This window comes from Epinephelus lanceolatus, chromosome 20 (assembly GCF_041903045.1).
Source record: "Epinephelus lanceolatus isolate andai-2023 chromosome 20, ASM4190304v1, whole genome shotgun sequence".
Lineage (NCBI taxonomy): Eukaryota > Metazoa > Chordata > Actinopteri > Perciformes > Serranidae > Epinephelus > Epinephelus lanceolatus.
This window is the reverse complement of record NC_135753.1, coordinates 34,348,900-34,361,462: the sequence shown is the minus strand read 5'-3', so window position 1 is coordinate 34,361,462 and position 12,563 is coordinate 34,348,900. Positions and strand designations below refer to the sequence as shown.

General features: G+C 44.7%; 1 protein-coding gene across 1 annotated transcript in view; it reads right to left on the bottom strand.

The window, feature by feature from the left end:
* Positions 1 to 12,563, bottom strand: part of sspo (SCO-spondin) — a 104,017-nt gene that overhangs the window by 70,628 nt on the left and 20,826 nt on the right. Inside the window, exons 25-49 of the mRNA XM_078162982.1 lie at positions 11,995 to 12,104; positions 11,707 to 11,856; positions 10,500 to 10,593; positions 10,197 to 10,406; positions 8,028 to 8,233; positions 7,776 to 7,890; positions 7,563 to 7,684; positions 7,294 to 7,446; positions 6,973 to 7,206; positions 6,735 to 6,857; positions 6,394 to 6,485; positions 5,991 to 6,222; positions 5,740 to 5,892; positions 4,881 to 5,018; positions 4,583 to 4,765; positions 4,339 to 4,489; positions 3,834 to 3,993; positions 3,510 to 3,558; positions 3,207 to 3,311; positions 2,951 to 3,078; positions 1,473 to 1,593; positions 1,228 to 1,355; positions 915 to 1,056; positions 659 to 829; positions 61 to 241 (exon numbers count right to left, since the gene is read on the bottom strand). Of these exons, the coding sequence (XP_078019108.1) occupies positions 61 to 241; positions 659 to 829; positions 915 to 1,056; positions 1,228 to 1,355; positions 1,473 to 1,593; positions 2,951 to 3,078; positions 3,207 to 3,311; positions 3,510 to 3,558; positions 3,834 to 3,993; positions 4,339 to 4,489; positions 4,583 to 4,765; positions 4,881 to 5,018; positions 5,740 to 5,892; positions 5,991 to 6,222; positions 6,394 to 6,485; positions 6,735 to 6,857; positions 6,973 to 7,206; positions 7,294 to 7,446; positions 7,563 to 7,684; positions 7,776 to 7,890; positions 8,028 to 8,233; positions 10,197 to 10,406; positions 10,500 to 10,593; positions 11,707 to 11,856; positions 11,995 to 12,104 (3,651 nt within the window). The remainder of the gene's footprint in view (positions 1 to 60; positions 242 to 658; positions 830 to 914; positions 1,057 to 1,227; positions 1,356 to 1,472; positions 1,594 to 2,950; positions 3,079 to 3,206; positions 3,312 to 3,509; positions 3,559 to 3,833; positions 3,994 to 4,338; positions 4,490 to 4,582; positions 4,766 to 4,880; positions 5,019 to 5,739; positions 5,893 to 5,990; positions 6,223 to 6,393; positions 6,486 to 6,734; positions 6,858 to 6,972; positions 7,207 to 7,293; positions 7,447 to 7,562; positions 7,685 to 7,775; positions 7,891 to 8,027; positions 8,234 to 10,196; positions 10,407 to 10,499; positions 10,594 to 11,706; positions 11,857 to 11,994; positions 12,105 to 12,563) is intronic.

Below are 12,563 nucleotides of genomic sequence, written 5' to 3'. Positions count from 1 at the left end.
GACGAGGATGTGAATTAACATGATTTATCAAATATAAATGTTGTTAAAGATGCCCTCTACCTGTCGGACTGGGTAGTGATGTTTTCATGGGAATGGCAGCCAGTTTCATCCTCTCCTTTGGGACAGTGGGGGATCCCGTCACAGCGCTGCCATACCTCGATGCAGCCCCCTGGTGGGGGGCAGGAGAACTGACCAGCAGGGCAGCTGCGTGAGCTGATGGTTGTAGGGGACGGCTGCGTACCTGCACGTGGGGAGCGATTTCTATATTCAGTTTTGGTATGTGTGACTTACAAAGCCTTTTTAAGAAAGCTAAAAAGTAGTGATGGCCAAATGAAGCCTCATGAAGCATTTTCTTTATTTTCTGAGCCCACTAGATGGCGCTCATGGTTTAAAGAGAGAGGCTCAAAGAATGGCAGTTCAGTGTGCTTTCAACCTTTTGTTGAACAAAAAGCGCCATCTAGTGGGCTCATAAAATAAAGAAAATGCTTCATGAGGCTTCATTTGGCCATCACTACTTAAAAGCACCAGGATCAAAGATTAGATTAAAAATGGCGAACAGTCTACAACCTGAGCAGGTTTCTTTTCCACCACATCCCAGAAATAACTTCTTATACAGTACAATAAATGAAACTCAGGTGTGTTAGGTTGGAACACTCACCACAGTACATTTCATCTGATCCATCCCCACAGTCATTGACTCCATCACAGACAACTCCCAGTGGACCAGCAGGCACACAGCGCCCGTTTTTACACTGGAACTCCTTCTCTCTGCAGCCACCTGGTGGGGAGACTTGGGAGGGAGGAGTGGGGGTCGTCAACCAGTGGTCACCTGGAGGAGAGGAAAGCATTTTATAATCGCATTTGTTCACAAAATCACGTAACACCAGCAAAGTACAGTCAAAATTTCCACCTACCATCTCCACAGCCCATGATCTCGAGCCGCAGGTAGATGCCATTCTGGAAGTCGTGTGGGAGCAGACGGACAAACCGGGCCGACACCATCCTGTCCAGTCTGCTCTCTGCCACCCCTCGATCATCATGGTTACCATAGAAAACCTGGAGGGAGAATGGCAACACATCAGTTTCAACATCTGAACTAGAACACCACCTCAGAGTTTAATGCCTCCAGAACACATGGCAGACAACTCAAAAACATAAAAAAGCAATAGCAGTTGGCGTTCACTGTGTATGATGGAAAAGTTGCATAGACTTGGTCTGAGGTCTGACCTTGGCTCTGGGCCGGGCATCAGTAACAAGCTCCTTGTAAGTGTACCACTGTCTGCCATCCTGGCTGAACTGGAGGTAGAAGCTGGACACGAATGTGCCGAACACACCACCACCCTGGGTGAGCACACCTAGAGGAGGATGGAAAGCATTTTATTTATTTTACTGATATACAGCACATAATCTCACATTGAGTAAACCAGCATTTCAATCAGAGCTTGTTCTAAGGCATTTGTGTAAATGTTTACCAGTGATGTTGTATCGATTCAGCAGGTCTATCTGTATGTACGGGCTTTGTGTGTTGCTACTGCGTCCCTCAGGACTCCGCTGTGGTAGATCCTTATACTCCTCAGGTTCTGGGCTCCAGCCCTGCAGATAAATGTTTTGTACATAAGACGTCATGTAGATGTTAAAGCAGGATGGCAAGCTTGGGGAAAATTCCATGTTACAAACTTCCTCACGTATCCTGCATCTGTTTGGGACATTGGTTCTGCCTGTTTTCGGAAATGCTACGCATACGCAGGATGAAAGTACGTACATGAGCGATAGGGGCAGTGTAACATACATACTTGCCTTTGTCACAACATGCTTGATTCAGGCGTCTAACATTCCATCTATGATGGCGCTGCTGACGCTCTTTCTGCCAGGAAGTTTGGCAATATTTATTATTAAAGTCATGCAAATCTGGATGTTCTACACGGTCTCAGTTCACTGGTGTGCCCCTTGTGTAATCCTCAGTTAACCCGTGTAGTACATAGGCAAGTACGTGAACAATTACCTTCATGGCTCAGCCAGTTGTTTGTGCAAATAAATGGTTAAAACGTAAGTTTATCTCTGGCTTAAATACAGACTTGGTGATGATAAGATTTTAAATACTGTGTCTTGAGAATATAACAACGTATCCATTACATTTGGATTTAATTACACTAAATGATTTCTATATTAACATTAGTAGGTGCCGTGTTGGATAAATCACAGCATTCAGAGGAAAAGTTGTAAGTTGTAATTATGACTTGGAACTTGAGGTGAATATTACAAGCTGGAAATAATTACAGTAACTTTAATATTAGCTTTAGTTTTGCAGGTATTGGACAAATTAAAAAACCTGGCCTCATAATGCAGAAGAAAAGAGATTATTAATCTTGAGGGGGACATGAATATCTGTACCAAAGTTTATGTCAATCTAGATGTCAAGTCAAGTGTAATACTGCTGCGGACACTAGAGGTAAAGTCAGAGGATCAACTAAGACATTCAATTTTATCCTGATTGCTTGTCCCAAATCCATTCAGTAACTGTGGAAATATTTCATTCTGAGACAATGTAACAGCCAACTGACCGACCAACCAACATTGCCATCCCTTGAGCCACGTCGTTAGCATGGCCAAGAAACAGAGAAAACACTGTATACCACAAATAAAAGTGTAAAGGATTGAAAATCAAAGGAGCACTCCAAAATCTACCAATCTACCAGGTCCAGCTCATGTAAGTCGTTCAGCGGTCAGAGGCATTGTTTCCTAATGTCATCATCCCCTGGTTTAAATAACTGAACCTGACTCATTAATTTTACCTAACACTGTGGGAAACATTACATTTTCAAATGTCAGAGTGCAGGCTACAGAACAGCAGTCTTGGAGCTGGTGTGGATTCAGCTTGCTCAAGGACATTCAGTCAGGATGAACGGTATAAAGTCTGGTCCCGTTATATAAATCTATCATCTTGGTGTACCTGGAGGTCACTGTGGGGGTCCCACCAATGGAGGCGACCTGCCTCTGGGGGGTGACCAGTCTGCTGTGACGAGGCACTGAAACTTGAGGCTGGGAGAGTCTGAACACCCAGAGGAGACCAACACTCATCTGTACAGAGAAGGAAACGAGAAAATAGACAAACCTTTGGATGGTAATTGTAGATGCTAAAAAGCCAAAATTCTCAACTCCTACTTGTGAAGCTGACGACCAATTGATCATATGAAGAACACACAAACCTCCAGGAGGAAGTGGATACGTGGGAACCACAGGTGTAGTGCCGCCTGCTGGCTTGGAGGTCACAGTGACAGGACTGATTGTCACAAGTATGGTGTCATTTCCTCCTACAGAGGTGTTGTAAAATAGAAGGATTATTGTTTGGGAACAAAACAAAAACATAATATTTCCTATCCATCTCTCAGTGACACCATCAGTAACCATGGAGTGCAGTTAGTCGTGTGTAACTGGTGAGTGCAAATCATTTTACTTCACAGGAAGACATTTATTCAGCGCAGATAGCTGAACAAAAGTTCTGACTTTACCTCGGCAGTAGCAGCACCTGTCTCCCTCTCCAGGCACCAGGCTTTGGCCCTGCGCAAATAAACCAACATTCAACGTCTGACTCAATCACACGTGTGGTAGAGTTGCTACGGGACACAACTATGTAGAGGAGAAGCAAAGGATGCAGAGGAAGCAGGGCTGTGGATTGTGACGGGGACACTGTGTGTGGATTCAACTGTTTACAGGAGATAAGATTTAAAGACAGAGGGATTTCAGCGTGCACGGTCACACACTCAAATAAATGTGCAAATATAGTAATGTGCAGCATATACAATGAGTGCAGTCACACACAATTCTCGTCTTACCTGTGGACATCCACTGACAGCGTACGGACAGTAGGGGGAACACTGCACTGTGAGGTTGGGCAGACAGTGACATAACTGGCAGTGGTCTGACCTCCATCTGTCCCCCACAGCATGGGACTGACCCTGGTACTCACACTCATCACAGGGGTCTGTCTGGCACCTGCATGCAGGAGTAATGAAATGCATGTGTTTGCTCATATGTGGCGTTACACACGAAGACAAAGAGCTACCTCTAACAGTGGTGTAGTGCAGATGATCAGCGAGGACAAAGCTTGTCAGTGTAAGTAACTTCACGAGGGATTATTAAAATGTAAATTAAATATTGCAAGCTGGTCAGAAATGTTCATGTGCACAAAACTGGTAAGATCACATGTGGAGAGCATGTATTCTGGGTCACCAGAATATTTAGGAATCATCCAATTGGGACCAAGGATACGATGAGTAGAGGTGCAGTGGTGTAGAAGTCGAGTTGCAGAAACAGTAACGGTAGGAGAGGGCTACGTACCGGCGCGCTTTCCTGTAAATCCCTCTACACGTTCTCCCGTCTCCATGCTTGGTCGGGTTGTTTGGGCTGCGGAACGACCACTGGACACTCTGAACACCACAGGGCCCCAAACACTCTCCCCACTCAGACCATGACGACCAGCCACAGTGCACTGCAGGATTACAAACCCAGCTGTGGGATTGCTCAGACTATTCAGTATGTGGGTAGAATCCAACTGTGTGGATTTGATGTTGGTCTGACTCACCTGAGCAGTCTGGGTTAGGCTGGCACCTCTGAGGTCTTCCTCTCTCACAAATACAGATCTCACAGTCCACCTTCATCTGCTGGCCCGGCCAGTAGCGCACACCTGCCACCTCACACACACACTCCTCTGGTAACACACACTGTTGCGTATGGCTCATCACCTGGCCCTCGGGACACCAACAACCTGACATGTGAGACACATTGATTGTGATTTAAAAAATTAACTTGGCAATTTGAAAATGGGAAGAAGCAACAATTCATTCTAGAGCACAAGATACTCCAGATTCCTTCTGACTGACCTGAGGAGCAGGGTGTTACTGGATCACAGGTCGTCCCACTGCTGATGTGGGCACAGGACACTGGGCAGGGAGCACAGCTGTGTCTCACCAGCCCAGTGGGACAGCTGGTGTTGGCACATCCATCATCTGGACAAGGCTCTGACAGAGGACAGGAGGGAGAAAAGTTCATTTTTTAAAATCTTTTAAACGTTCTTTGCATTCCCACTTTCTTTGTTACTGTTCATTTTGATCAGAATACCTGTTTCATAGGGATCATTCTGAAGCCCAGTTCAGACCACAGATTCATGATAAGGCAAGTATAAACAGGCTACATCGGCCATCTTGAGTCGAGCTCAGACTGGCCAGTTCACACCACTGCAACTTTTCCCTGCAATGTTCTAAAACGGTTTCGTCTCGCGTATTTTCCCCGAATCAAGTCATGCAAACAGTTATAGTCTTATCTGTCGGGGTTTCGGAAAATCAGTTTTCATTTGACCTAGTTTCTAACAACAAAATAGTGCTATCTTCTGGAGGATTTTTTGTGAACACTTTCCTCCTCAATTACTGTACAAGGCTGAGACATTTCTTTCCGTACTAACTAATGATTTTAGACCAATTACTAGTGATGGCCAAATGAAGCTTCATGAAGCGTTGTTTTTATTTTATGAGCCCACTAGATGGCACTTTTTGTTCAAGAAAAGGTCGAAAGCACAATGAATTGCCATTCTTTAAGCCTCTCTCTTTGAACCATGAGCGCCATCTAGTGGGCTTAGAAAATAAAAAAATGCTTCATGAGGCTTCATTTGGCCATCACTACCAATTACATCTCCAGTATCATTTAATTCAGTGTTTTATTTCTTTGTTTACAGTCCGCTCTTACTGATCTCCATGGGTAGGTTGGATGGTCCAGGGAGCTGGGAACAGTCTCGCCCTCCGTAGCGAGGAGGGATGCAGCCTCTGTGTCTGACCTGCACTCCACCACAACCGCTGGAACAGTTCGACCAGCTCACCCATGGCAGCCACTGACCGTCCACTGTAGTGGGGAGTAGAGAGCATCATATTTTAGTGCTTGATTTTAAACCATGCATCAACATTTTGAAACAGTTTATTCCCTCATATCCACCTCCTTACCAGGGCAGGTGGTGTTGAAGCAGTGCTGCCTCTGGAGGTCCTGCCCCCGACACTGGTGCAGTGGATCTCCTGGAGGGCAGGTTCTCTGCCGGCTCATTGAGCCTGTACCACAGGAGGTGCTGCAGGGGCTCCACGGACCCCAGGAGCTCCAGCTTCTACAGCCCTGCTCATCAGTGGGACCTCCAAGTGGTGCTAATGAGGAGTCTGGGCAGTCTGCCACTCCATTACACACCTACATAACAGAGCAGGGTGTGTGAACAGGAATGTAGACGAAAGGGAGGGTTCATGTGTTTTACCAGTATATGGTGCACGCCTTTGATGGCTAACCAAGAAGACTGTTAATTAAATAAATATGGGGTTTATGTTTTCCTTTAAAATGTAATCATAGCAATATTAGATGTACCGTGTTAAAGGGGACGCAGGATCCATCCATACAGGTGAATTCAGGGCAGGTGGTGTTCTCCCTGCCAGGGGGCACTGGTGACACAGTTTTATCTGGACAGAGCAAGATTCCAAAAATATCATTAAATATACCACAGATTAAAAGATACATCACCATCAAATTTGTCAATATGGCAGACTGGGAAGTTTACTCCCCTTTAAGTTTCTTCCTTAATTTATTTCCCTTTCTATGCTTCCCTTACTCCCTTCTTTTCTATTCCCTATGATCCAGTCATGGAGCACAACAGCATCTATCCTTGCATCCACTCTCACCTCTCTTCTTCTTATCTCGTGAGAACTCACCACACACCAACTCATCTTCACCCCGTGGACAGTCTGGAACGCCGTTGCACACTTGCGACATGTTCACACAGGTGCGGTTGTCACACAGGAAGCTGCCTGGACAAGGAGGAATCCGAGTGGAACCTAAGGGGACAGAATTATTGTCAGTACCCAAGAACACGTCTTTAGACAAAGTCTGTTTTTGCTGCCTGATGATATAAATTTTATTGTCTTCACATATAAATTAACAGTAACTCACCACAGTTGTCAATGCTCTCGTCTGAGGCATCCCTGCAGTGTGGGGTCCCATCACAGAGCTGCTGGTAGTCCACACACTGGTCCCCACTGAGGCAGGGAACCTGACCGGGGCCACAGGGGGCGGCACAATGCTGCTCATCACTACCATCCATACAGTCTGTTTCCCCATCGCAGCGCCATGCCTGGGGCACACACTGCCCACCTGTGGCACAGCTGAACTCGTAGGACCTACACGCTGGAGAAACAAGAGTGTACAGAAAAACACTGAACACTGAAAGAAATATCTCCAAATCATGACTGGCATTATCTGAAGCGGGCGTACCTGGGGAGACAGGTGATGGTGTTGTGATAAAAGCATAGCAGTTGGTTCTGTTCTCGTCCTCTCCACCTGGACAGTCTGTCGCTCCATCACACAACTTGGTGGTGACAATACATGTGCCGTCACTACAGGCAAACTGGTCAGGAGCACAGGTCACTGCCACACACAGAGAGGATGAAATCTGATCACTGATTCAAACCCTGCAGGATCGCTTTGGGAAAACGTATTTAACTCACAACTGACACAGTTAAATGCTGTACTTTTATTTGTACCTTTACTTAGACAGACAGCTTCGTCTGTTCCAGAGGGGCAGTCTCTGTGTCCATCACACACTCTGTCTGCAGGGACACACTGGTCCCCAGGGCACTGAAACTCCCCTGGTGCGCACACACACCTGTAACCAGCCAAAACATTTAGAAGTGTCAAGATGACACAACAAACACTGCAAAGCATATTAACAAAATTCCGGAGAACTGAACACACACCCCCTCTCGTCACTGAGGTCCCCACAGTCGTCATGTCCGTCACAGCGGTGGAGGTAGAGAATGCAACGTCCTCCAGCACACAGGAACTCCCCCTCATCACACACCACACCACAGTCTGGACCGACAAAACAAACACACCATACAGGAATCATTTGAGTAAGTTCATGTGTAAAAACACAGCAAACACAACATTAAATTGTTTAAATAAAACTATATGTGGTGTGTATTGCTGGGGAGAGAGTAATATATTACCTTGCTCATCAGACCCATCGGCAAAACCGCAGTCCAGCCGTCCGTCACACACGTGGCTGGCTGGAAGACACTTTCCATTGGCACACTGAAACTCCCCCACTGGGCACAGAGCCGTGGGGGTGGCAGGTCCACAGAACTCCTCATCTGATTGGTCAGCACAGTCTGGGTGGCCATCACATTGCAGAGCCAGGTTCAAACATGGGCCACTGTGGAGGTTAGGGTCAGTGCACTTTAGTTACTACAGGAACTTCGTCATACAGTAGCAGCAAAGATTGTTAGTGCGAAAAACAACTGTTGGAAATCAGCATGCTGATGTTTAGCATGTGCTTTTGAATTACCAGGTTAAAGAGGAAAAAGATTTTCCAAGTGATATTATTACTGGCACTGCTGTCGCAAAGACAATCGTTTTCCTCAGAGCTAAGTAACTACTACAGTGTCCAGCATTACTTTGATTGTTCCACCGTCCACCATTTCCACTACTGGGGATAGTGACTGCAGAGAACTGATGCTGATACTCTTTGGTAAGTGGGGAAAGCTTCTGATAGCTACAAAACAAAAGCACTATCCTCTTCCTGTTTTAGCTGCACAATGGTTGATTGACTTCCTTTAATAAATAAAGCGAGCCTTCATTTTCCAAGGGGATCGTGTCCAGAGTGAAGGTGAGTTAGAGGGAACCAAACTAAACAATGACCGTATTATTATTATATATATATTTCATTGTACAATCAGCAATAATTTTCATTGATAAGTTTAGGCAAATAAAATGTCTATTTCCACTTAAACATTGTGGGGTGTAGCGTGGATGTAATGTTTCAGTTAAAAGGTTAGTGTGATAATATGCAGGCATGCTAACAATGATATGCTAAACTTTGCTTACATGCCTAGGTGAAGCCTTTAAGAAAGAATCTCCACAAACAGACAACATTATGCAAACAAAATATTCCTACTGCTGCTTTAGAATGCTAACTATACACTTGTTAAAACATTTAGCATTTTAGCTTAACATAAAAACTGTTTCAAAGGTCCTTCGTGTAGGATTTAGGTGGATATATTGGCTGAAACTAAATATATTACTCATAACTATGTTTTCATAAGTTTATAATCCCCTAAGAATGAAACTAAGAATAATTGTGCTTTTATTACCTTAGAATGAGCTGTTTAATATCTACATACAGAGCAGTTCCTCTTTCATGAAGTTCGCCTACAGTAGCTCACCAGGGACAAACCAAATACTGGCTGTGGATGGGGCCATTTGCCTTTTTTGCATTTTTGCATTGGCCATGGGAGAAGCTTCAGTTGGTTGCAATTTGCAACCTCACCACTAGATGCCACTAAATGCTGCACACTAGACCTTTAACATTTGTGATCTTGCTCTAAGGTTATGACCTCATGGCTGCATGAATTCAATCAGTATTTTTACAAGCTTGCCGTATTAAATTAAAGTGTAAATTTTGACTGTTGGTGTCATTAGGATTCATCCCAACATACTCTCATAGAATAGTTTGTATGATATCCTACGAAGAATGCATGCACAACAGTTTGTATCATATCCTATGAATTTGCGCCCCGCGATTGACATTACATCCTTAATGTACAGTTATGTAATTAACGTAAAGTTACAGAGGTTAGATTTAGGCAAATAAAGTTACTGTGGTTAGGTGTAGGAAAACAAATATGGTGAGGATGTACCCTGAAAATGACTCAAAGTTCAATCAATCAAGTTCACACGGATCCAAAAACACAACTCCAGAGGAAAGTCCCAATCTACATCCTTACAAGCACGAGACTGCTTCCTTGTTTACCGCAGTCAGAGCATTGGTCATGTGATTGCAGCCTTTCAAAATACGTGGGCTATAGACAAAATTGGGTGTCTTACTTTTCGTAGGAAAACATACTAAACATTTGTGATAAAAGCCTGTGTGTCCTCTGGAGACCATGGATGCATTCACCACGTTTCATGGGAATCCACTCCATTAAAAGTGTCCAGATGTTTCACTCTGGAATAAAGTTTTGGAGGCTGACGAACAAAGCCTGCCCTCCTAAGAGTCATAGAGTTTATGACCTTGTTGCTGCTTTATTGTAGCTGATCTTTATCCCTTATTTATTTGTCTTCCTAATCTCCACACATAGAAATTGTGTGTCGATACACTAAAGTGAGTTTAGATTCACCTTGGTGTGCTGGTACAGCGGAACTGGTCTGGAGAGCAGGTGGATGGGCAGATCTCATCCGAACCATCGCCACAGTCATCCTCATTGTCACACACCCACTGGGAGGGGATGCAGCGCCCCCCAGCACAGGTGAACTCTGATTCCAGACAGGGAGGTGGGGCAGGAGGGCAAGCCACACCCTCACACTGCCACAAACCATCTTCACAGGAACTGGACACACAAAGGCAAAGACAACCCTCTGACTTTCATTAACATAGATAATATGAATGGAATACTCTTTCATAAGCATTTACACTGACTGACCAGTTCTGGCAGTGTTGAGTGATGGTAGTTCCAGGTGGGAACATGGAGCCCTCCCACTCACATGGACACTGAATGGGAGCTACACAGCTGTCCCCTGTGGAGCAGAAACAGAATGACTAATCTGCTATTCTTGGAGCTTCACCAGTTGTACGGCAAGGAAGTTTGTTTTGTGGGTGGTGCTAGAGGAAAGGCCATGGGTGCATTAGAATCAACAAACATTCTTCTGAGGCCATGTTGTTTGTAAATTTGATATCTTGTCCTGAGGGTAGAATGGCAGCAAAGTTCATCATGTGTCCTGAACTAAAGGGTTCATCTGTCTGTGGCAGCGCAAGGCAGCACCATGACTAATTAATTTCAGCACCTCAAACAGAGGCAGGCAGCCGAGTGTGAGAAGCGTATGACACTGTATCTCATTACAGATGCAGTCGCTTTGCACAGCACGAAATATATTTTGCCCATATATACAGTGGAAAACCCCGGACTGATCCACATGCTGAATACAGTCACCTCCAGATACCTGCTACCAAGCTGAAATTATTTTTCTGAAGTTGCCCTGCGCGGTACTGTACCTCTACCAATATAACATAATCCCCCAATCCCAAATGGATCCCTTACAGACTCGCTGACTCAAGCCCTAAGCCCTTACAGACCTAGGACCAATTCCATTTCTTCCCCTTAGCCCTTCTCTTGGCCCTTCCCCTTGGTTTTGCGCGTTCACGTGAGGGGAAGTGGTGTCCCAGTTCTCCGTCAAGTTAGCTCTTTACCTGATGGGTTTAGGGCTTGAGTCAACGAGTCTGTAAGGGATCCATTTGGGATTGGGGGAATGTGATTTTGTTATTTAGCATGCAAATAACATATGTTTAATTTTGTTTACGTGCACGTTTCATTTTTAGGGATACACAATACTTTTTTTCCAGAGAAACCTTTTATTTATCTTAAAAAAGTGAAGTTTGATTAAAGTTATGTTTGCACTTTATTAATCCCAAAGGGGAATTTCATCTTTGTAACATGAGGCAGTAAACAGGCTTGTGTACAAGCTCCTCGTGTATGTTTTTTTTTTAAGTAGCATCCTATCTGACGTTTAATTTGTTTACAAATGTGTTTCATCTTCAGAGATACATCCTACTACTGTAAATACATAAGTATGTTCCTCCACAGTGTATATCACCCTTGGTGGCTCAGGATTACTTTGGCTAATCTGGTTTACCGTGTTGGACTGTGCCGGCAGGGCAGAAGCAGCCCTCCACACAGGAGAGAACGCCACACTGGGAGTGTTGACTCTGCTGAACACTGGGACACGAGGTAGAGCAAGCTGGACCACAGGGATCATACACCAGCCCGTTCTCACACTGCAGGGCTGCAGGAATGAGACAAACAAGGAGAATACAACAAAATTAGACAACAAGATAAGGACAGAAAACACCGGTTACACGCAGACAGTAAGACAGGACTAAAAGTGTAATAGATTGACTGTATGAGTGTGTCTTTGACGTACGACAGAGCTCCTGGGACCTCCAGCGGATGGAGACCCCTCTGCGGTTACACTCTTCAGCATAGGCAGCAATGGCTGTACAGAGACACTCACAGTCCCCACCTGAGTCACAGCTACAACACAAACACACGAACATGAATGAATGCTGTTATGGTAAAATATGAGCATTAAAAGATGAGTAGGATGCTTTACACTTAAGACAGAAAATATACTCAAATCCTCTCTACTCAAAAGAACCCTGTGCAGTTGTTGCCAATATGCTGATGATGCTCTGCTTGTTTGTGGACCACATACCAATATGTAGCCAAAATGGAAGGAGTCTCTCTCTATCTGTTGTTTAACTTTCTCCACAACTGTTCATCTGATCGACTTCACACTAGGCAGATGTATTGCTGAGGACCCAAGGAGATGCAATGTCGTGTGATCTTTTGAGCAGTTATTAGTAGTGTGTCATGTACACACAGTAGAGTTTATTGAGAGGGGACCCCTATTTGCAGCTTATTTTTGTGAGAGAAGCTAATATAGTGTCCATAACCCTGGCATAAACTTATTATCCTGACGTGACTTCAGTT